The sequence below is a fragment of the Oncorhynchus tshawytscha genome, linkage group LG04, assembly GCF_018296145.1.
Source record: "Oncorhynchus tshawytscha isolate Ot180627B linkage group LG04, Otsh_v2.0, whole genome shotgun sequence".
In the NCBI taxonomy this organism is placed as follows: domain Eukaryota; kingdom Metazoa; phylum Chordata; class Actinopteri; order Salmoniformes; family Salmonidae; genus Oncorhynchus; species Oncorhynchus tshawytscha.
Window position 1 is genome coordinate 65,339,733 of NC_056432.1, and position 25,148 is coordinate 65,364,880.

The 25,148-nt window shown below is 41.3% G+C and overlaps 2 protein-coding genes and 1 non-coding gene across 3 annotated transcripts; 2 read left to right on the top strand and 1 right to left on the bottom strand.

The window, feature by feature from the left end:
- Positions 1–218: 218 nt before the first annotated feature.
- Positions 219–9,920, top strand: LOC112263740 (putative sodium-coupled neutral amino acid transporter 7). The gene is made up of 12 exons (XM_024440290.2): positions 219–317; positions 3,636–4,132; positions 4,262–4,315; positions 4,415–4,559; positions 5,563–5,707; positions 5,877–5,975; positions 7,685–7,742; positions 7,879–7,993; positions 8,122–8,269; positions 8,355–8,554; positions 8,641–8,692; positions 8,770–9,920. The coding sequence occupies exons 2-12, from the start codon at positions 3,878–3,880 to the stop codon at positions 8,885–8,887; spliced, it is 1,389 nt and encodes a 462-aa protein (XP_024296058.1). The 5' UTR covers positions 219–317; positions 3,636–3,877; the 3' UTR covers positions 8,888–9,920.
- A 1,682-nt stretch (positions 9,921–11,602) lies between these two features.
- On the bottom strand, positions 11,603–16,109 carry LOC112263741 (lysosomal protective protein). The gene is made up of 11 exons (XM_024440293.2): positions 15,787–16,109; positions 15,020–15,131; positions 14,746–14,883; positions 14,369–14,527; positions 14,077–14,168; positions 13,828–13,912; positions 13,536–13,685; positions 13,222–13,373; positions 12,543–12,705; positions 12,361–12,450; positions 11,603–12,215 (listed from the first exon to the last, which is right to left on the bottom strand). Exons 1-11 carry the CDS (start codon positions 15,960–15,962, stop codon positions 12,132–12,134), a joined length of 1,401 nt encoding a protein of 466 aa, XP_024296061.1. The 5' UTR covers positions 15,963–16,109; the 3' UTR covers positions 11,603–12,131.
- Positions 16,110–17,577: 1,468 nt separating this feature from the next.
- LOC112264275 lies at positions 17,578–17,700 on the top strand. The gene has a single exon (XR_002955619.1). It is a non-coding gene; the product is annotated as a small nucleolar RNA SNORA76 (small nucleolar RNA).
- Positions 17,701–25,148: the final 7,448 nt, after the last annotated feature.

Sequence of the window (25,148 nt, forward strand, 5' to 3'; positions counted from 1 at the left end):
ACATCAAAAACATGGTTTCCATATGTTTGTTGCCATTCTATTCGCTCTGTTCCGGACATTATTATGAGCCGTTCTCCCCTTAGCAGCCTCCTCTGCTGCAGTATCTACCCTGCTAAAACCCTCTCTGGAATGATTTGTGTTGTTCTCGTGGCAGTAAACTACAATTCCCACCACGCACTTCGTTTTAAAGACGTAATTTTACATCGTCACATGATCACATCCCAAACAAGTCACATGCCATCGTTGCTTGATCAGCAGGAATTTCATAGCGCTTGCGGTTGTTGGAGAAAAACAAGCATCGGCGATGCAATAGAGAGGTATTTATCGAATATTTTAGTATATTATATGCATTTTCATATTTTCAACTGAATAGGTTAAAGAATATTTAGATGGGGAGGTCGGTAGCAGCTTTCGGAAACTATCAGCCAGCTAGCAACAACTGACGATGATGCGGTGTCCAGTTTGCTGTAATAACATCACCAATCAGGTTCATTGTTGTGATTTGGGATTTTCTAGGCCTGTTGCTAGATCTGCATCTAAGATTCAGCTGCTTTATATGCAAAGTTGACTATTAGTAAAGCTACCAAATTTCTGTATTTTATTCATGTTTCTAGTCATTGTTATTGTTTAGGTAGCTCCAGTGGCGTTTCTATGATTTGATTACATTGGGGGATTAGCCCAAATCCAGAAGGGGAACACAAGTAGGGGGGTCGGTGGGCATCCTCTCTGGAAGAAAACATTTTCGTTTCAATAGCTAAATGCATCAATCTGGTTAATTTTGAGATTAACATTGAGAGATTATAATTATTAAAGCTGCAACATGTAACTTTTTGGGTGGCTGACCAAATTCACATAGAAATGTCAATCATGGATCAGTCATTCTCATTGAAAGGAAGTCTAAGAAGCGGGATATGTTCTATGTGCGCTATTTCTATGCTTAAGTATCGTTTTTTTCTTTAGCTTTCAGTTTTTGTACAGAAGCTTCCAAGAACTTAAATATATACCCTACCGGTCAAAAGTTTTAGAACACCTACTCATTCAGAGGGTTTTTACATTATTATTTAAAAAACAAAACTATTTTCTACATTGTAGAGTAATACTGAAGACATCAACACTATGAAATAATACATAGAACCATTTAGTAACAAAAAAGTGTTAAACAAATCAAAATATATTTTAGATGAGAGTTTTTTCAAATAGCCACCCTTTGCCTTGATGACAGCTTTGCACGCTCTTGGCATTCTCTCAACCGCTTCATGGGGTAGTCACTTGGAATGTATTTCAATTAACAGGTGTGCCTTAAGTTAATTTGTGGAATTTCTTTCCTAATGCGTTCGAGACAATCAGTTGTGTTGTGACAAGGTAGGAAAATAGGGCTACCAAATAGGGCTATTTTCCGTATACTAACAGCACAAATAAGCAAAGAGAAACGACAGTACATCATTACTTTAAGATATGAAGGTCAGTCAATACGGAAAATTTAAAGAACGTTGAACGTTTCTTCAAGTGCAGTCGCAAAAACCATCAAGCTCTATGATGAAACTGGCTCTCATGAGGACCACCACAGGAATGGAAGACTTAGAGTTACCTCTGCTGCATAGGATAAGTTCATTACAGTTACCAGCCTTAGAAATTGCAGCCCAAATAAATGCTTCACAGAGTTCAAGTAACAGACACATCTCAACATCAACTGTTCAGAGAAGACTGTGTCAATCAGGCCTTCATGATCGAATTGCTGCAAAGAAACCAATACAAAGAAGAGACTTGTTTGGGCCAAGAAACACGAGTAATGGACATTAGATCGGTGGAAATTTGTCCTTTGGTCAGGAGACCAAATTGGAGACGTTTGGTTCCAACCGCCGTTTCTTTATGAGACGCAGTGTGGGTGAACGGATGATCTCCGCATGTGTATTTCAACAGGACAAAGACCCCAACACACCTCCAGGCGGTGTAAGGGCTATTTTACCAAGAAGGAGAGTGATGGAGTGCTGCATCAGATGACCTGGCCTCCACAATCCCCCGGCCTCAACCCAATTGAGATGGTTTTGGATGAGTTGGACTGCAGAGTGAAGGAAGAGCAGCCAGCAAGTGCTCAGCATATGAGGGAACTCCTGCAAGACTGTTAGAAAAGCATTCTAGGTGAAGCTGCTTGTAAGAATGCCAAGAGTGTGCAAAGCTGTCAAGGCAAAGGTTGGCTATTTGAAGAATCTCAAATATAAAATATATTTAGATTTTGTTTTGTTACTACATGATTCCATGTGTGTTATTTCATAGTTTTTACATCTTCGGTATTATTCTACAATGTAGAAATAGTAAAATAAAGAAAACCCTTGAATGAGTAGGTGTTCTAAAACTTTTGACCAGTAGTATGTTTAGATGGTAGTGATTCTCTACACTGAGGGCTTGTTTTGTCACATAAACTGAAGTTAGGCAAACTATTTCAAATTTTTGCAACCAGGAAATGGTGGAGCGATTTCTGCATATTGCACCTTTTTAAGAATTTGGTAAAAAATTATAATAAATGTAGGTAAACTATCCCTTTTTAAAATAGGTCTTGAAGAAAGTCCTGCAGGGGATATATTTCCCCTTCAGAGGGTTTGAAAATGTTCATTATAATTAATTACTCAAGTCACCTCAACTTCAAGAACAATCTAAAGTTGGTTGAGGATGACTAGTTGCAGACACTTGTCATCTTTTAGTATGTAGACAAGATATTTTCTGTACACAAACAAAATTACAAAATAATTGAGGTAAGATATGTAGTCTATTTCCCTTTGACTAAATGAAGTGAGATTAAGTTGTTATCCACCTTGTATTTCAATATAACCTATTCTTATTTATGACTTACAGTCAACATGTCCATGACATAGCTTACCTACATGAATGCCTACAAAATGCATAGCCTCTGACAAGCACTAATAATTAGCCTTTTTAGTGTGCAGGTCACACGCCTGACAGAGTGAGGTTTACAACAGTTATCTACTGTGACACACTGTGTCATCATGAGAACAGTGACCCTGATCACTGAAGTCTACTTTACTCTGATCCTTCTCAGGGATATGAAGTGAAAATCTCTTGGGATCAGACCTATCTAAAACGAATGATTACATGTCTCTTTAGAATGTGTTTCCGAGGGATGCTGTAAAGCAGGGGTAGGCAACTAGATTCAGCCTAGGGGCTTTTTTTGTTTTTGTCCGAGCGATTGGTCGGGAGGCCGGAACATAATTATAATAATTTTGAACACTGCAAGTTGACCACAACTAGGCCCAAAAAGAGACTGTATTTGAAAATAACAATTTCATACCTTGATTACATTGAGACACGATCATGTCTCTTTTTAAATTTTTATTCGTGGGAATACTTGGGAACAGATTTATTAAATTAAACTCATTTTTAGACAAATTCCTGGTGATTAGTCATTTTTTGACCAGTCTTTTTATTTGTTGTTTTTGGTCACATTCTGGTGTTGGTGCGTAAAGCTAGGTCAGCCGACAGCACAAGGCAGGGGACCGGGGGGAGAACGCACTGACAAGAACGTGTAGGCTACTGGGAAAGCAGGTTGTAGTAAGCACTTAGAGAGAGCTGAGAAGGTGTCGAGAAGGCCAAAGCTGTAATGTGTGTTTGTCTTGTTGCAGATTGAACTAAGGGTTCACTGCTGGGTGACAATACATCCACTTTGAGGATAAACTGACAAGCAGTCATCTGTGTCCTGAATGTCACAAGAGCCACCACAAACTTTCAGACTGACCCCTCAACCCAAACTCTGAATACCCTCAACTCAGCTCTTTAGTGTTGAAGTCTGTGTTGAACAGAGTAGAGTGAATTTGGGGGTGTTTTAGGTAGTGTTTTTGGGGCTGTGCCAGCCGGGTGGTGTCCCATGGCGATTAACAGTGAGGCGAGGGACTGGGCCGAGGCTGGGAGTGAAGATGCTGGTGAGAGGGCGTGGCTACTGCAGAGCCCCAGTGTGGAGTCCGTTCGCCCCCCTTTGTCAGACAGGGAGAGGAGTGGAGGAGTGTCTGCCACAGCCGCTGTCTTCATTGTGGTGAACGCTGCGCTGGGTGCAGGACTACTCAACTTCCCTGCCGCCTTCAACATGGCCGGAGGCGTGATTGCAGGGGTGGTGCTACAGATGGTGAGCGCTACATACACACTTTTGAGACCGAAGCCTGCACACTCTGGCACTCCAGGAGTAGAAGTGAGAAATACTGCATATATATACAGGGATGTATTCGGTAACACTTCCTTTTTTTGCGTGTTGTAGTCCATGCTGATTTTCATCATCAGCGGTCTGGTGATCCTGGCATACTGCTCCCAGGTTAGTAAGTTAATACCCCCCTTATGAACACACAATCTACAATTTAAGACAGTCTTTTCCAGCAGTACTCATCCTAGTGACCCTGTGCTGTTTGTCTAGGTCAGTAATGAGAGCACGTACCAGGAGGTGGTGCGGGCCTCGTGTGGGAAGGTCACTGGGGTAATCTGTGAGGTGGCCATCGCCGTCTACACCTTTGGCACCTGCATCGCCTTCTTTATCGTCATTGGAGACCAGCTGGACCGCTGTGAGTGTTTCTCACACAGATAATGAACATGTGTACACACACATTTTTAAGTACTTTATTTGAATCCACAAATCACATTACAGTCGAAGACTTCAAAAGGACACGGATTTCTGGACGCTTATGGATGCATTTACTTGAAAATCAGTGCAGATGCAAAGTTTGGGAACAGAATGACGGCACGCGGTTACTAAACTTTGCATCTGCACAGTTCTTCAGATAAATGTGTTTTTGGAAATTGTTAAAAGTAGGCCTTGTGCATAGAGTTTTCTGGGTTGTTTAACTTTGCAATCATTGTTTTTTGTTTGACATTTTAAAGCAAAGACTTCGATTTTTCACATCACTCTGTTACCATAGAATTGCCCACCAACTTCTCCAAACCGCTAAGCTGCCTATGACAGCTGACACACAAGGGGCTGGTATTTCAGCAACTTGTCAGCAAAGGTCTGCTCTATGTAGGAGTCAAAAGAGTAACTCACTTCCAGAATGAGCTCCTTCCCCACAACAACAATATCTGGCATATTCCGTATACAAGAAAACACATCAACATCAAACCAGCCTCCTCTGATGGGAATATTTGTGAATAAGCACTGATGGTGGTACTGTCTGTCTCACCTCACTAGCTATCAGGTTAATGAGGCGGTCATGTATAAGTCCTTGAATGAACGGCAACCATTAACAACATGCCATAGACTCCATTACGTTTGACTTGTGTAAAATACAATACAGATCATGGTTTGCAGGGTACCGGAGTTTCACTCAAAGTTGCAGATTGTAGCATTGGCTAGCCTTTTTCACCAGGTTTCCGTTTCCTTTATATCTTCAAAAAAGGTTGGAAAGCCACCTTAGGTTAGTCTCAGATGGACGATGACCCTGCTATCAGATAGCCAGCACTAAAACAATTCCACTGTAAATAAGACGGTAGTCAATGGAATGTTTTGTTTGCTCTGCTGCCTTTCATCTATTTCTCTCACTTCCTCTACTCACTATCTTTGTCTTTCTGTAGTGATAGCTGCAATAGCTCATTTGCCAGACGGTGTGGTCGGTGGTCACTGGTACATTGACCGTAAGTTCACCATTTGTGCGACTGCTGTCCTGGTCATTCTGCCTCTTTCCATCCCCAAAGAGATTGGCTTCCAGAAATACGCCAGGTATGCCTTCCTGCATCCAATGAATACACTTTACACATTGACCAAGTATACCTTCCCACACCACCCTTTAGTCTACAACTGATGATTGAATTAGAATTTGAAGCCTGCTTTGTATCAGTAGTCTACATGAACACAGGTCAGTCTGATAGTGCTGTTCTCCTGTTTGTAGTGCGCTGAGTGTTGTTGGCACCTGGTATGTCACCATTGTGGTTATACTGAAATACATCTGGCCTGATAAAGAGATGACCCCCGGCTACATTGCAACCAGGTACGCTAACTGAACTACAGTACCAGTCAAAAGTTTGGACACCTCTTCATTCCAGGGTTTTTCTTTATTTGAACTATTTTCTACGTTGTAGAATAATAGTGAAGACATCAAAACTATGAATTAACACATATGGAATCATGTAGTAACAAAAAAGTGTTACTAATCAAAATATGTTTCTTCAAAGTAGCCCTTTGCCTTGATGAATGACAGCTTTGTACACTCTTGGCATTCTCTCAACCAGCTTAATGAGGTAGTCACCTGGAATGCATTTCAATTAACAGGTGTGCCTTTTTAAAAGTTCATTTGTGGAATGTATTTCCTTCTTAATGCGTTTGAGCCAATCAGTTGTGATGTGACAAGGTAGGGTTGGTATGCAGAAGATATCCCTATTTGGTAAAAGACCAAGTCCATATTATGGCAAGAACAGATCAAATAAGCAAAGAGAAACGTCAGTCCATCATTACTTTAAGACATGTCAGTCAAACTGGAAGATTTCAAGAACTTTTTTCAAGAAGTGCAGTCGCAAAAACCATCAAGCGCTATGATGAAACTGAGTCTTATGAGGACTGCCACAGGAAAGGAAGACCCAACGTCAACTCTGCTGCAGAGGATAAGTTCATTAGAGTTAACTGCACCTCATATTGCAGCCCAAATAAATGCTTCACAGAATTCAAGTAACCGACACATCTCAACATCAACTGTTTAGAGGAGACTGCGTGAATCGGGCCTTCATGATCAAATTGCTGCAAAGAAACCACTACTAAAGGACATTAATAAGAAGAAGAGCCTTGCTTGGGCCAAGAAACATGAACAATGGACATTAGACATCTGAAAATCTGTCCTTTGGTCTGATGAGCCCAAATGTGAGATTTTTGGTTCCAACCGAGTAGGTGAACAGATGATATCCACATGTGTGGAGGAGGTGTGATGGTGCCTTTCTGCTGACACTGTCTGTGATTCATTTACAATTCAAGGCACACTTAACCAGCATGGCTACCAGAGTATTCTGCAGCGATACACCATCCCATCTGCTTTGCGCTTAGTGGGACTATCATTTGTATTTCAACAGGACAGTGATCCAAAATATACCTCCAGGCTGTGTAATTGTTATTTGACCAATTAGTGATTGAGTGCTGGATCAGATGCCCTGACCTCCACAATCACCCGACCTCAACCCAATTGAGATGGTTTTGGATGAGTTGAACCGCAGAGTGAAGGAAAAGCAGCCAACAAGTGCTCAGCATATGTGGGAACTCCTTCAAGACTGTTGGAAAACAATCCCTCATTAAGCTGTTTGAGAGAATGCCAAGAGTGTGCAAAGCTGTCATCAAGGCAAAGGGTCGCCACATTGAAGAATCTCAACTATAAAATATATTTAGATTTTTTTAAACAATTTTTTGGGTTACTATACATGATTCCATGTGTGTTATTTCATGGTGTTGATGTCTTCACTATTATTCTACAATGTAGAAAATTGTAAAAAATAAAGAATAACCCTTTAATGAGTAGATGTGTCCAAACTTTTGACTGGTACTGTACATATACAATTCCCACTCATTCAGACCCGTTTCCTACATCCATGGTGCCAGACAGGACATAGAGTCCAGAAATGGCATTTCAGCCCACTGACTTTCATTAAAGCTCCGTCTATATCAAACTACTGTTCCCATCATGCTTTGTTTGTGTTAATCAGCCAGTGTCTGTTACAGCCCGTCCTCCTGGAGTGCAGTATTGAACGCCATGCCCACCATATGCTTTGGCTTCCAGGTATCTGTCTGTGTTTGTGTGTGTGTATGAATGTGCAGGGGTGTGCATATGGCTATTTCTATTACTTGATTGAAAATGCTTGAAGTTACTTACATCCTCTCACAATCTCTCTCTCTCTTTCTCACTTTCTCAAAAGTGTCATGTGAGCAGTGTGCCAGTGTTTAACAGCATGAGAAGGAGTGAACTCAAGCCCTGGGGAGGTGTGGTCACCGTCGGCATGATCATCTGCCTCTTTGTCTACACTGGCACAGGTGTGTGTTTGTTTGTACAGTGTGTGGCTCCATAGTCAGTTTTGAAGCATCAGGTTTTTTTTTTAATGACATTGCCCATTTCTTGTGTGATTCGTTGATGTGTTAATAGTGCATACTCCCTGTGTCAGGTGTCTGTGGCTTTCTGTCATTTGGGTCTAACGTCAGTCAGGATGTGCTGATGTCATATCCTCCTAATGACATCGCCGTGGCAATCGCAAGGGCCTTCATCGTCATCTGTGTTATCACCTCCTATCCCATTTTACACTTCTGTGGCCGGTGAGACACTAACCTTACACTACAAAGCACTGTGTGCCACTCATGCCATTTCAGTACTACATTGTTGTGTAACTTGTTTCTTCAGGGCGGTGCTGGAGGGGCTATGGCTCCGTTTCCGTGGCGAGCAGGTGGAATTGTGTGTGAGGCGTGAGCGGAGACGCAGGGTGTTGCAGACGCTTGTGTGGTTCACAATCACACTCGTCCTCGCACTCTTCATCCCCGACATTGGCCGAGTCATCTCCCTCATCGGAGGCCTGGCAGCCTGCTTCATCTTTGTCTTCCCAGGTATGACCAGTTTGTCCTGATTCTGTGTGTGTTTTATAACAGCAATAAGCATAATGCCTGTATATAATGTCTGCTCTTCCCTGCAGGTCTGTGTCTGATTCAGGCAAAGCTCTCAGAAACAGAGGTCCGATCTGCTAGGTAAGACTAGACTCCTTACCTGTACATAATCTCCTCTTGCGACTGTTACTAAACACTGATCTTCTCTCTCCCCATAGCTGGCATGGGATGGTGGTCTATGGTGTCATCATGGTAACCATCGGCACTTTCGTCTTTGGCCAGACCACCGTCAATGCAATCTATCAAGACTTCATCCACTATCCGGACAGCCAATAGAATTCTGACCAGGAAGACTCTTTGTTGGAGGAGGAGGATGCAGGTCTATGCTGCTATTCTGAACTTTATTGACTTATATCAGGATGTGGAGGATCCAAAACACACATGCAAACACACTCCCTCCTGTGACATCTCCTGCATGCCGCATGTCTCGTTGTCTCCCTGACGATGAAACCGCTCCATAGCAAGCACTCGTGTCACCCAGGGAGCGATGCTCTAGGATTGGACGAGAGTCCCGAGCGCAACCACTGACAATGACCTAACTTCTTTTTTTTTTAAGATTATGCAAATGTTATGTTGTTTTTATTAGATTTTATTGTGGGAACAGTCCTCTGTGTTTTCACCCCGTTGTGGGCTGCAGTACTAAATCAGGCATACACCAACCACTGCACTACAGGTGGCATCCCATCCCTCAAGAAACTGGGCAGTGAGAGAGGGTACCTCACTCTGATGGGTGTTGTTACTGATGAGTAATGAACATACTGTTTTAAGAATGTGGCCAAACATTTCCATCCATTTTTATAGTAATTTTACAATTTCAATATTTAAGTGGTTTAAAGACGTATCCTTCAACTGTAGTTCTGAAACCTGTGTAATGTGGCAAGTGTATTATAATTTTAATTGATTTTGAATGCCTTTGAGATTTCAGAAGTCTGGGGTCTCAGGCTGATTCCTGTGGTTAAAAGATTGTATTGGGCCTAGCTTTAAACAGACAGATATTTTAAATGTGCTTTACCGACAGAGAGAGATTAGCTCTAGGCTACAGAGGTAAGGAACAAAAATCTATCATGTTCAAAGGGATTGTTCCTCAGGGCAGCAATTACTGTTTTACAATGACTTGAATGAGATTGGAAATGCTTGAAATTCAATTACTTTTTGTTTTTATTTGTATTCCATAATTGGAGCCAAGGGAAAGTTTTTTCTGAACTGAACCAATTTAGTAATCTGGTTGAACAATAAGCAGTCTTATAGTATCATGAATTCTCCTGTTATCAATCTACATTTTAATAAACATGATGGTTTTGTCATTGAATTCAGATTGTCATAGTTTTGTCCTAAACCCTCATGTTAGTAAAAACAAATTGTCTTATCAGGTGAATAGCTACAGTATACACGTCTCCCTGGCATATTACATCATGTATGCTGCAGCATACAATACATGGACTCACCTTGTGCTGTGCTCACTTGAACAGGAAGGTGGCGTGGCGGTCCTTCGTGGGCAAATTTTGTCATCCAAGTCTGCAATTTTCTGAATTTATGGTTCTTTCAAAACAACTGGGAACTCTGGGGGAAAAAAAAACGTCAAATCATAATGACGTCATTGATCTTCAGGTTGTAGCTCTAGAAAGAGTATGGATTTACAATTCAAAACATACTTTCCCAGTCGGAGCTAATTTATTCCGGACTTCCCAGTTGTCTTGAACTCAAGTTTTCGCTGTTCCGAGTTGTTTTGAGCGTGGAACAAATCATGCGTCATTGACAGCATGGCCAATGTTGAATGTTTATAATTTTAAACTTGGAAAAGAGCCCCTTAATCCCAGAAGTGGAACCACACAGCCACTGTCACTGATTCCATAACACACATTGTTGAATATGCGATTTACAACTTGTGTAATGTTTATGTCCAGTGCCCAATGAGCACCGATACGTTTTATCTATTATTTCTCTTCATATGACAAGGATTAGCCAGTAGGTTGTCGACTTGATTCATGACTAAGATTTACTGTAAACATGTGATGTGACCAATGACCTTGAGCCTTCTTGGATGGGCACTGATGTAATTATGGCAGCGCCCAAAATTTGAGGTCTACCCTTAGACTTGGCGGTGACGTAGTGTCCCCATGAATGATATCACAGCGCAAAGCTCCATGTTTTCTGCTGGCTTGCCCCGCCACCACAAAAAGCACTGAGCTAGGCTGAAACACCTGCATTTTGGTGCTGCCTTCCTCAAGAAAAAAAAGAGACCATGTGGCTTTATTAACTCTATATATTTTTTTGCAAAATGTTGGGCTTAAATGACAGGTCGCCACTGGTGTTGTAGAGAAAATGTAAAAGAATTCTGCAATTCTACAAATTTTTCCATTGAGCTGGAAGAAAATGTAGCAGTTTAAGCTAATTTCCAGCAATTCTACAGTGAGACAATTTTGCCATGACTGTTACTTTGCACCTCTGCTCAAAAAAAATGAGTGTTTCAAATACCAGTTTTTATTTTCTGTCTGGCTTTTAATTGTTAGTCCTCAAACATGCATTAATTGTGTTTAAACTACCAATATTTTTCCTCCCCCCCCCCCAAAAAAATTGCAGACCCCTGCAATAAGTACCACATTTGGAAAACACATGGACCTGTCAAATGCATTTATAAAAACCTTATCAGATGTCAAAGTGCTATACAGAAACCCAGCTTAAAACACCAAACAAGCAATGCAGATGTAGGAAGCACTAGAGACATTGATGTATCCTGACTTCTGCAAGAAGGCCTACCTACCACTAGTCATTTCCAGTTAATCTCTGCTACACCGATTGGCCTGTTGTGTACTGAATCTTTAGTATAATGGCTGAGGAGATTTGTTGCTCAATCACCATCCCTGGAATTCACCACCATTATCTTTAAGTGTCTATCTACGGAAGTCACTTAAGATTACGTGGATGTTTTTACACATTTTGTAATCATGTTCAGTAAAAAAGCTCTTAAAATGATAAATTAATAAGATAAAATGGTTTCATAAAAAGCATTTATTAGAAAGAATGTTAGATTCTTTAAAAGTGCTGATTGGCCTTTTGGCTATTTGAGTTCCATGGCATTTCAGCTCCCCAAGTGGTGACAATTGAAAACCCAGATACAGAAACTGCATGAGGAAACTCAAAAGGCAAATGATAGCTCTGATGTGATTAATAAGCTGCTAATCAGTTAGAAAGCCAACCAGAGTGATTGCACAGCATCACCAAAGGAAGATTTGACATGTGATGCACCTAAACATTTCTGTAAGGCTATTAATATGCAGTTTGCGTCAAGTAAAATTATACATTTACTGAAATTAAGAAATGGCTCAGTCCGATTGCACTCATGTCACCCCAACTCCAGAGTTGCGCTTTGATCTAATGAACTTAGAGTGCAACAGAAACATTTGATCACAAAAACAAAACATTTGTTTCCAACTTTCCAACACACCCTGAGAAAAATGGGCCATCATCCTGACCCACTAACAAGTTCCATTAGACACTGGAAGCAGCCCCAGGAGCATGCTCAGTAGGGTTTGTTTGACAGGAAGGACTGGAACATGTCTAAGGCGGGGCCTGGAGCCCACTGCGGCACCATGTGACCAGCGCCCTGAAACAGAAGATGGGATTAGAACGCAGCAGCCTCACCCCTGTTGCATCCACTAATCTCTAAATATTGGTATGTCTGTGGTGTGTTAATGAGTCTGAAGACAGTGAATCAATGCTAATGTGCTAACTAAGTAAGTAGTGCTTACCTTCACAGTCAGGAGGGTGAGGTTTCCATACTGCTCGTAGAAGCCAGCAATCTGGTCATCAGATATCCAGCTCTGGTACTTGGTGGTTGTCTGGAAATTAAAGAAAACAGCGAGTTACAAACACACCAAATACCCAGCATCCAAATCTCTATGCCACAAATACCAGTCTTCAAGAGCTTTACCTTCTGGTTGAGCTGCTCCACAAACCACTTGTCTCCTAGGAAGTTGCAGGCCATGTCAGTGTCTCCGTTATAGACCAGCGCCCGGACACCCAGAGACAGCAGCTTCAGATACACATCCTTCACTGTCGGGTAGATGTTGGTGTACTGTCCTCCCACCACGTCACTACAGAGTTACGGTAAAGAGGTCCTTTTTTTGGTTGAATTTTACCCCCTTCTCTCTCCAATTTCGTGGTATCCAATTGTTAGTAGTTACTATCTTGTCTCATCGCTACAACTCCCGTAACGGGCTCGGGAGAGACGAAGGTCAAAAGCCATGCGTCCTCCGAAACCACCCTGCACTGCTTCTTAACACAGCGCACATCCAACCCGGAAGCCAGCCGCACCAATGTCGGAGGAAACACCGGGCGACCTTGGCATGCACTGCACCCGGCGAGCCAAGGGAGTCGCTAGTGCGCGATGAGACAAGGATATCACTACCGGCCAAACCCTCCCTAACCCGGACGACGCTAGGCCAATTGTGCGTCGCCCCATTGACCTCCCGGTCGCGGCCGGCTGTGACAGAGCCTGCCCTAGACCACTGCGCCAACCGGGAGGCCCTGTAAAGATGTCCTTTAGGTAGTTTACTGTTGTCAAGTTTTAGATGTCCTGTCGCTGCATTTAGACTTCACGAGTGTAATACCTGCAGATGTCCCAGGGTGGAAGTGTATCAGGGATGTGTAGGGCTTTCCTCACATCACCCCGGTTGAGCCAGTTCATCTGCGCTGTGCTGTTAATGCAGGGAGGGACCTCACCCATAGGAGTTTGGGTAGTGACGGACGGCACCTTCAGCAGCTACAGCGAAACACATTACTTACATATCACACCAATATCTTCCATCATAACCACTTCAAACAATTTGAGAATAACCAGAACAACCCTTCTGAACACAAGACTAACAAAATCTAATGCCAGAATGGACTTGAACACTGTATTCCTCCATAGGGGGGCACTTACCTGGAAGGTGTCCCAGTGCCTCCTGTAGTTCCTGAAGAGGTGGCTCATGCTCCTCTTATAGGCTCTGGCCCCAACTCCACCCTCACAGTCCATGTAAAGTGCATACTCATTCAGCCCAGAATCATACACAATACTAAAGGCCTGGCTCAACTGAGAGGGCAAGAATGAATGAGGGGGAGAAACAAAGGTACAAGTATGCATTTCTATGTTAAACCTGTGCATGTAATAGCGCAATTTTTGTATTTGATATATAATACTTCTTATCCGATTGTAAAAGTGTTTCCATGTGTACCAGTGTCTTGCAGGCCTCCTTGCTGTTGTTGAAGAAGTTACATGTTCCCTTATCACAGCAGTTTGTGTTCAGATCTGTCCACAGTCTGCAAGAGGATAGTTTACTTAAACACAATGCAATGTCTTGTAACAGAAGCATCAGACAAGCTTGGATTCATATTGTGTGTTTTTCAAAAGGAATTATCCCTAGTCATGTAAACACAACTAAACAGACAGAACCCACATGAGTGAATGTGTTGTGAGTTCTTACTGTTCTCCGAAGAGGCCGTGGTAGTAACCAAAGTAGATCAGAGACTGGTCATTCAGGGCATAGCTACTGAGGCCATTACCCACTGCAAAGCCCTGAAAAACACATTAAAGGAGTTATTTTATAACGGTCATACATATTCAAGTCATACCATCCTCTCCTACATAATCATTGACAGGTGGTTGGATAGGATTGAATTCCATTGCTTTAAACTTATGCTCAGTCTTTAGATTTTCAGAGAGTGTAAGAGTGTAATCCACTCAACACAATTAAGTCAGTATGTGAATCAACTCACCTTGAAGTTAATCTTTGCGGTCCCTGTGGCCACACGCTGGCTGAGTGTCGGGGCATAGATCCCACCATAACTCTCACCGATGATGAAGAACTCATTCTGTGTGAAGTTTGGAAACTTGGCAAAGAAACTCTGCAGAGCTAGGTAGTTGTCATCAGCCACCTAATAGTAAGGGGGATAAATCAGTTACTATTACTTTAGTATTCAGTAAGGAAGAGTGAACTGCATGATTTCTGAGCCACTGTCAGTGGAGCACAACACTGGAACGTTCAGATAGAAATACAGTGTGTATAACAGACATGCCTATGACAAAAGAGGTAAATAATTGTGTCTCATTTATTAAATGCGTTCCACTCTCCCGAATGAGACCCTGATCTCACCTGGTCATCGTCAGTTTTGTACTTCTGGTCATCAGAGTAGGAGTATCCCACACCTGCAGGGGACTCTAGGTACAGAACATTGGCAATCCTGTTCCAGCTGAAATTATTCTCATACAGAGTGGCCCCATCATCATTCACCTGAGGGAGACAAAATGATGTTGTTATTCTGTGGGACTCAGAATCACTGCATACAATAAGGTTACACTGGGAGACAAACTGAAATCACAGGTCCTGCTAAGCTCATGCTGAAAAGGTAACGTGTGGGATTACTAACATGGAAGGGGCCGTTCTCTGACAGAAAGCCATCCAGCGAGCTACAGCCAGGCCCTCCATTCAGCCACAGCACAACAGGGTCCTTCAGTGGGTCCCTCTGTGAGGTCACAAACCTAGGGAAGCAGGGAGGTAGAGGGCCAGGTTAACAGGACATAGAGAGTACCCAAAAGACACACTTGGTGCACTCCGCACTTAGTTCTAGACCCCAGGTACAACTGTGTCTGTGGATTATGTTTATGTCTGCGTACGGGGACCTGTGTGTGTACAGTATGTGTGTGGTCTATAGAAAACTTGAATAAAAGTGTCATGTGTTATTTTGTCAATCATTAACTTCTCATAGCATATGGCAAAGGATGTTCTAGCTCTTAAACGTCTCAATGAAAGGTACAAGCTACAACACAATGCATGGCCAATGCAGGAGGAAGTAGCAAAAGAGGAAGTATAAATCATTATCTAGTCCAGCTTCAGAAGCGTTATCTTCTGCCTTTGAGTTGTTAAACAAGCTTCATAGGTCTCTGTACTAACTTCAGTATTAATTTACTATTGAGGAATAGTCAATCTTGTAAGTTTATTTGATGACTTAAGATACGGTTATTTATGACATTCATTTATTATTTGACCCATTTGGAATAAACCGATATATAGATATTGTACATTAGTAAACTAATGTTGTGCACGAGCTGGAGTTTCTGAAAGTATCCCTAACCAAAACAAACGCTAAGTTGTTCGTTAGTCAAGGTAGCGACGTATGGCATTACTAATACTCACCAGTAATGGAGAAACTTTCCAGGGCTGGCTTTCAAATAGCCCGACCACTGCCGGTAGTTTGGTTTAAACGACATTCCCGGTAGTTCGGTTACCTCGTCAGGGACGTAGTTAGCCCATGTAAGACACGAACCAGTAAGGAAACACACCACCAAACTAACAAAAGACATACTGGTCATGTCGAGGACGAAACTAGCCGAATGCGCCAACAATGTTGACCTCAAATGCTAAACTCGAAGTCCTGTGTGCGGAACAATTGCCGTGTCTATGCCCTGTATATAGAAGCACTACAGGTCATATGACTACTAACTGAGCTCTCTAGTCACGTGGTTGATCTTTTGTTTTGACGTTCATCACCGGATTGCGTTTCATTTGATAGGCTACATTTTTTTGCATTAATAATTACTGCCTGCGTCTCGGTTATATCAAGGACGGGCAATTCGATGTATTAGTTACTCAATATGTTAATCAGTCGAAATGCCAGCAGGTAGCAAAACAACTATGGCGAGCTCTGAATCATCGAGAAAAGTATAAAGCTGAAAATATGACAACTAGGCCTACCAAGAATTGGCTACAATTGCCAACATTGTTCCATCATGGCGTAACATTTAACATATCAATGTTTGATATAACATGACAGTGAAGAATGTGAGGGTGGTATAATTAGGTAGCAATGTGTATTAGTTGGGTGAGTGTCAGATAAAATGGTAGCTTATTAGTCGACCTGAGTTTTCAAAAGGCCAGTAAAAAGAGTAAAAACAAAAAAGACAAGTGAGTATCAGTCATGCGTTTTTATAAGGGTCTCTGCCAAAAGATGCCTGAAAATGCATGTTTAAGGTGACGCTATGCATGTACATTATGCATATGTATGCATGTTAGGCAATCAAGAGTTAGACAATTCATAGCCTAGCCTACATTTAAGTTGAAATATGATCCATTGACTATTGCATGTTATACATTGACTATTATACCTTTTACATCAACAGTTAGACAATACATAGTTGGCTATGCATAGTCACTTTAATAACTCTACCTACATGTACACATTACCTCAATTACCTCGACACCTGTGCCCTCACACATTGACTCTGTATCAGTACTCCCTGTATATAGCCCTGCTATTGTTATTTACTGCTGTTCTTTAATCATTTGTTATTCGTATCTCTTACATTTTGGGGGGTATTTTCTTAAAACTACATTGTTGGTTAAGGGCTTCTAAGTAAACATTTCACCTGTTGTATTCTGTGCATGTGACAAATAAAATTTGATTTGATTTGAATACACAGTGCTTGACTTGGGCAGGAGCTCACTGGAGCTGAGTACTTGCACCTCAATGTTGCTACTGCTTGAGCTCCTGCACCTCTTATTTTATTTAACCTAGTCAGTTAAGAACAAATTCTGATTTACAATGACGGCTTACCGGGGAACAATGGGTTAACTGACTTGTTCAGGGGCAGAATTATAGATTTTTACCTTGTCAGCTCAGAGATTCAATCCAGCAACCTTTCGGTTACTGGCCCAATGCTCTAACCACTTGGCTACCTGCCGCCCCAAAATAGAATATTTTTGAATATCTTATAGAATATTTCCTCAAATGTATTGTGGAGCTCTTGCACCTAAATATAAAAGTACTGGCACCCAAAGTGATTACCAGCACCTATTTCAGGCCAAGTCAAGCACTAACAATACATAGCCTAAGCCCTAGCCTAAATGGGAAAAGTTTCAATATGGTCCATTGACTATTGAATGTTATACCTCAGTGTGTGTTTAATGGTCTTATTAAAGTGGGCGTGTGCACTATTATTAAGCCCCTGGGTCTGTGTGTGACCTCTGGGGTTACGCTGTAGTGCTACAGAATTTCTCTCTCTCTCCTTGGCTGTGCTTGTTCTGTAGCCTGCGGAGAACTGAGACACAGTGAACCTTACTAACCCCCATCCCACTATCTTCCCTCTGTGTGTTACTGTGTCCATGTTTGAGTATGTGTGTATGTATCAGTATCTGACAGAATAGTAACACAGATCATGTACTTATATGTGATTGAATAGTGCCCTGCATCTCTCTCTTTTCCCTCAGGTGACTCCGATTAGTGTCTCATTGATGCAAATGTGTAAAGGGGTATGTCTTTGCCACTAGGATTTCACAGTCCTTTTCTACACACCCTTCAATAATAGTACAATCATCACAGTCAGAAGAGGACAAGCCATCTGAGGCCTCCTAGCCAGCTGCTTAGACAGGGCATCCTCCAGCTTTCATTACCCCATGTGCTTAGCCTTTCTTGCTGGCTGGGACTGAAATCCAGAAAAGATCCAGACATGATTACTGCTGCTTATGTCAGAGGACAAGTCACTCTTCTCTGATAAGGACACATATAAAGTTTTATGAGTGGAGATGTTTATGAGTTTCTTGTTAAATTGTCTTTCAACCCATTCTCTTAAATGTTTAAATTCCACCTGTGTCTGCGTCTAATGTTTCTCTACTTGTTAAACAGAGGCCAGAAATATATCGAATGCAATAAATGTATATACTAAGTAAGAACAAACTTGGATTTTTTGCGTGTGCAGCCTATCTACGCTGAATGTCAGTCTGCAAGACTTTTGAGTAAGCTCATATTGAGCTTAATATATATGTTTTGTTGGGTGTGGGGACTCCTTTCCTCAAGCAAGAGTTATAGATGCAAAGGGATCCGAGGAAATAAAATCAACTGTCACATTTAAAAAAAATCTAAGTCAAGTTTTTAACCATTGTTATTTTCTTTACAAACGCTTTGAAATAATATAGTATGATTTATCTGTCATAGAAACACCAATCGAAGGATTTTAAAAATGGAATTACAAAGCATCAACAATAGATCCGACCTGCGACAAATTCTTCACCTGGAAGGCCCAAGACTGTCCCCTGAAATCAATGTTGGAGATCATTCTAAGACATCACATTGAAGGACATAAAGACATAATACATGGTAAAGCATACTGAATCATCTACTTCTTGAATGATCATTCCCATATCTGCTCTTTACAGAACCTAACACAGATGATAAGGAATTAAATTGTGGGTAAAGCATTGTTAAACTACTGCTGTAGTTTTATTTTACATGACCTAGTAACTGCTGAAGGTGAATGAATTACAGAATAAGATCTCCCTAGCTCTGGCAGAACTAGTGTGCCCTTGTGGAGACTATGGGTAGTTCACCCTCACTCACTGTTCCTAGTGCGAAATGCTTTTGAAACTTTCCTGCCAAAGAAGAGGCTGAAATCTGGGTCAACTCCATCCTCATGCCAGCCTTTTTACATCAACAGTTGTCACAAACGTCTTTACAGAAATCCAGCCTAAAAACCCCACAGAGCAAGCAATCCAGGTGCAGAAAAACAGTGGCTTGGAAAGGCCAAATCAAATCAAAGTTTATAGGTCATGTACATATATTTCCAGATGTTATAGCAGGTAATACTTATGTTTCTAGCTCCAACAGTGCAGTAACATCTAGAAACAATACAGTAACCCCAAAAAGTAGAATGCTTGTTTTGGAACATTTGTATTCTTTAATTTATGTTAGTATTGTGGAGTAACTACAATGTTGTTGATCCATCCTCAGTTTTCTCCTATCACAGCCATTAAACTCTGTAACTGTTTTAAAATCCCCGTTGGCCTCTTGGTGAAATCCCTGAGCAGTTTCCTTCCTCTCCAGCAACTGAGTTAGGAACATTTGTAGTGACTGGGTGTATTGATACACCATCCAAAGTGTCATTAATAACTACACCATGCTCAAAGGGATATTCAATGTTTGCTGTATTTCTTACTCATCTACCAACACTTCATTGACCCCCTCCAGTTTGCATACTGGTCAGAGAGAGGAAAAGATGGACATGCATTTGAAGGGCAGCAAAAATGTGCATATCATTTTGGAAGATTTCTCCTTTGCATTTAACACAATCAGTACTTTTATCCTCAAGGACAGACTTAGAGGAGACTTCGGACTTGATTCTATGCTTATCAAATGGATCACCAACTTCCTCACTGATAGGTCTCAGCAGGTATGAGTTGGCAACACACTCTCTGAGATGTGCACTTCTTCAGTTGGAACCCCACAGGCCAGCGTTCTTTCACCAGTTACATACATATTGTATACAGACAGCTGCTGGAGCCAGTTTCCAGGGTGCCACCTGATCAAATATGCTGACGACACTGCTTTGGTCAGTCTCCTCGAAGGGGATGAGACCGAACACGGACCAGCTCTGAATGATTTTACTGGCTGGTGTGAGTCATCCCATCTAAAAAAACATACAAAACAAAGGATATGGTGATTGACTTTCGAAGGAACACTACCATGCACACACAATCACTGATGAAAGGTGGGCCCATTGAAATAGTGGAGTACAAATATCTTGGGCTAGTCATTGACAACAAGCTGTCCTGGGATCAGTGTACTGACACTATTTTAAAGAAAGGCCAACAGGGACTGTATTTCCTACGGAAATTGCACTTTTGTAATGTTGACCTAACCATCGTGGTTCTCTTTTATGAATCATTATTTGAGAGCATTTTGTCCTACTGCTTGAACTGCTGGTTTGGGAATATCAAGGTTGCACCAAACAATAGGTTGGGTAAGATAGTCAGGACTTGCGGAAAAAGCAAGGGGCAGCAACAGTAAGAACTGTCATCTTTCTACCTGGGCAGAGCTCTCCAGACTGCGAATGATATAGAGGTTGACTCTTCTCATCTACTCCACCCCGAATTCCAGCTCCTTCCCTTTGGCTGCAAGTACAGACTACCTAAGGTATAAAAAAATAGACAGGGCCAAGTACTCTTTTATTCCGAATGCAATTCTGTAATTTAACAAAATGTTGAACTAATTGCACTTTAGCACTTGCACTTTAACATGTAGCCCATTTTTACATTTTATTATGAAAATCCACTTACCCAGCCTAGTTGCTTGTAAACATCCTTTGCTATTTTTTTATATAAATTAGTTTTGTTATGTGATATGTTTTATGACTGCTGCAAAATGAATTGCCTCTCTGAGGACATTAACGTTTTCTGAACCTGAATAGTAATAACACTTCTTTGCAAATAATTGGAAAACCTCCCTGGTCTTTGTGGTTAAATCAGTAACACTTAATTTCACAGGGTCCTTATTACAGTGTAATTACATGTGTAATTACACTGTAAAAACCAATAGTGTAATAACATGTAACTGGTAGTAATTGCGGTCTGTAATTACAAAGGTGTAACAATGAATGCTTGTTACCATGCTTGTTACAAATGGGCAGGTTTCAACTAAATTGACAAACATAATGTTTTGATCCTTCTCAGCTTCATCTGCTTCAGCAACAACTGTCACAAAGGTTGTGACCCCTTGGGGATGCGCTGTGTGTCTGAGAGATTATGCTCAATAGGCTCTAATTACACTGAACAAAAATATAAACACCACCTGTGTTGGTCCTATGTTTCATGAGCTGAAATAAAAAGGTCCCTGAAATGTTCCATATGCACACAAAAAAGCTTATTTCTCTCAAATGTTGTGCACAAATTTGTTTACATCCCTGTTCGTGAGAATTTCTCCTTAGTCAAGATAATTGTGGCATATCAGGTGTGGCATATCAAGAAGCTGATTAAACACCATGATAATTACACAGGCACACCTTGTGCTGGGGACAATAAAAGGCCGCTTTAAAATGTGCAGCTTTGTCACACAACACAATACCACAGATGTCTCAAGTTTTGAGGGAGCGTGCAATTGGCTGTTGTCAGAGAATTTCATATTAATTTCTCTACCAAAAGCTGCCTCCAATGTCGTTTTAGAGAATTTGGTAGTATGTTCAACCGGTCTCACAACCATAGACCACGTGTAACCACGCCAGCCCAGGACCTCCACATCCGGCTTACCACTGTAGTGTTGTCAGCAAACTTGATGATTGAGTTGGAGACACGCAGACATGGGGAACAGGGAGTATAGGAGAGGTCTAAGCACGCACCTCTGTGGGGCCCCCGTGTTGAGTATCAGCGTGGCGGGGGTGTTGTTGCCTACCTTCACTACATGGGGTCGACCCGTCAGGAAGTCTAGAACCAAGTTGAAAGTGTTCAGACCCAGGGCCGTGAGCTTAGTGATGAGCTTGGAGGGCCCTATGGTGTTGAAGGCTAAGCTATAGTCAATGAACAGAATTCTCACATAGATATTACTCTTGTCCGGGTGGGATAGGGCAGTGTGCAATGCAATGGTGAATGCGTCGGATCTGTTGGGGCGGTATGCAAATTGTAGTGGGCCTAGGGTGTCGGGTAAGGTGGAGGTGATATGATCTTTAACTAACCCCTCAAAGCATTTCATGATGACAGAAGTCATTTAGTTCGAATACCTATGCTTTTTTGGGGTACAGGAACAATGGTGGATATCTTGAAGCAAGTGGGGACAACAGACTGGGATAGGGGGAGATTGCATATGTCCGTAAACACTCCAGCCAGCTGGTCTACACATGCTCTGAGGACGCGGCTTGGGATGCCGCACGGCTGTGGCACCCTGTTGCTGGCTTGAATCTGCAGAAAATTGTCTCAGGTCTACCTTTGTGGAGTAGCAACTCATTAACCCCAATGCTCCTCAGATGTGAGGGACGTGGCTCTGGTCCCCAAATCTGTGTTTATAACCAAGTGGTAAGGTGCTAATTACTAGTTTTTTGGGCATTTATTGTTACGGTGATAAACTGCACTTCAGGAGTGGTAAAGAACTCGTAAGGATTGCTATTATCGTAGCGGATGCTGAAAGAATCTTGGAGTGAGGGATGTAAAGGGTGAAGGGCTGCATGAAGTACTGGCAGGAGCATGGCATCCTCTCAGGTCCCCGGATCTCTGTAGGGAATTGAGTATTTTTTGTTTTGTTTTGTATGCTATTTTCGGACGTTAGAGGGCATTAAAAGTTTTGTTTTCCCATTTCCGTTTTGGATTTGTTTTCTGAGTAAGCTTGACCCTAATCCAATACAACTTTTCAGGATGTAGTCCCCCTTAAAACTCCACCAAAGAAGAAGGTTGTGAATGCAGCATTTTTAAAGGTAGACTCAGTGATGTGACATAGATGCAGAAAGTAAACAGCTTAGTGGATCAATTTCAGCAACAACTAAGATGCAGCTCGTGGCAACATCATTTGGCTGAGTCTATCCTGAAGAAGGCATGGTGATGCTGAAGCATTGGTAGTTTACCCAATAAACTACTTGGAGCTTGTATGTAGAGCGTGCTACTCTCTTTATTTATTTTTAAAGTTGAATCTACCTTTAACACTAATTTCCTCACTCACGCAAAGAGACAAACACTCAAAAGGGGTTTAACCAATTCAAATTAAAAGGAGTCACTCAAATAAGTAAATAAGGTGTAAACCTAAATAGAGCACACATTAGGAGTAAATCAATATTTAAAGCACTTCTAAGTAAATAAATTAAAAATAAAGCACACATGAGGGAATAAAGAAAATGACTAAATTAGAGTCATAGGCACACATGACAGTTAGGGGAGACCAGGTTTGGCTGTCTCGGGGGTTGGTTGTCACAGTGCTTATACTCCCAATCTAGAGGTTGCTTTGTATGAATTCTTTAAAATAATGAATCCACCTGCTCGTCAATTCATGTCAGCGTGACAAAACATTGAGGTGAGGGAAATCTATGTGTTTTTCATCGGTGAAAATGTTATTATGGCCGTGTCCATGAACAATTATGTTTGTTGAAAAGAGGAAGAGGAGAATTATATTTCAAACCTATTTCTGAGTTGCTAGGTCAAGCCATGTGGTAACTAGCATCATAGTTAGCATTTTTGCTCAGTTAGGGATGGTTGTCACATTGAATTTGGCATTCAATGTCACTATCAACTCCATTATAACTATTTGGAGGGTTGGTTGTCACAATCTAACCCATTATAACAACATTATTAGTGGACATTTCCATTGCCACTATATAATAAATCCTGAGCTCCATTCTGGGCTTGTGCTTTAAAGAGATCCCTTCGTTGCCTCTCTCTCACACACATATTTTTCTGTCACACACCTACACACGCAAACATGCATGTGCAAACACACATTCACACACAAATTTACTCAAAATGTAATATGCTGTTCTCAATTAATAAAATGCTGAATTTTGTTCTGAATATTTTTTGATCAAAGAAAGGGTATTTATAAGACTGTATGGTATAGGCTGCTGCTTAAAACCTCTTAAGGATCGGACCCTTTTTTTTCAATTTTCGCCTAAAATGACATACCCAAATCTAACTGCCTGTAGCTCAGGACCTGAAGCAAGGATATGTACTAACCCCGCAGAGGTTAATTTCTTGTTACAAAAGGAATAAGCTACCAGCAACATTGTGACAACCAACCACATTCTGTGTGACATCCAACCCTGCTAATAACTCCATGTTTGAATAAGGAGGATAAAAATGGTCCCCATTTCAACCCAAGAACTTGGTCTTTCTATTGATGTTGAAAAGATTATTGTAAGGGATGCCTGAAAATACACACAAAAGTAAAAAGTGTGACAACTTCAACCCCGGTCCCGGTCTCCCCTACAGCCTTGATAGTCTGTACTGACTTGTGTTTGAACAAAACTTTTTGATTGGAATAGTTTTCCAAACAACAAATTGTGATAACTGTGCAAGGGGGTGAATCAGGGTGTAACTTTACCAGACTATCAAGTAGGTCCCAACATTAATACGGAATTCAACCATGTTCAAAATGTGTTGAATTTAGAAGATTCATTAAATGTATTGAACTTATTCGAAAATCTATTGACCTACACAAGTTTCTCACAAGATATGAAAATAATGCATCAGTGATTGGTATTTCTAGTAACTTTTTGAAGAAGCAACAGCATGGGAATGCCTGTCTGTGTGGTGCTTGCTTGTCCATCACTTTGTGTAGCCAGTTAGCCAGTTCGCTCGACCTAATTCATGGCTTCCTCGTGCATAAAGGTGGTCAAGGTCAGAATATGGCTTATCTGTAGACACACCGGTCTGCCACACCTTCATTTATTAGATCTCCACCTTGAAAGAAAAGCGGGGGTGAACAGCATGCTATTTTCATGTTTAAGTTCAAGGTCAGAATATGCATATGGAGAAAAGTGCATAAAAATAAATAACATTCAATTTATGGCTTAACTCAAGCCGGAATCAGGCCTTAGGTGCGCAATTAAAGGAATCTACACAAAAAAGGAATCTACACCAAAAAAAATCTACATTTAAAAAAATAAATACATTCCTTTTGATTTGATTGATGCATTGACATGGACTCAGAATATCCAATGTTGATGTTTCTCTATACATAATTGGAATTTTTAGAGTAAATAACTGAATCTGAAACTAGAAAAAATAAAACAGTGAAACTCAATTTGGGAAAAATCTAA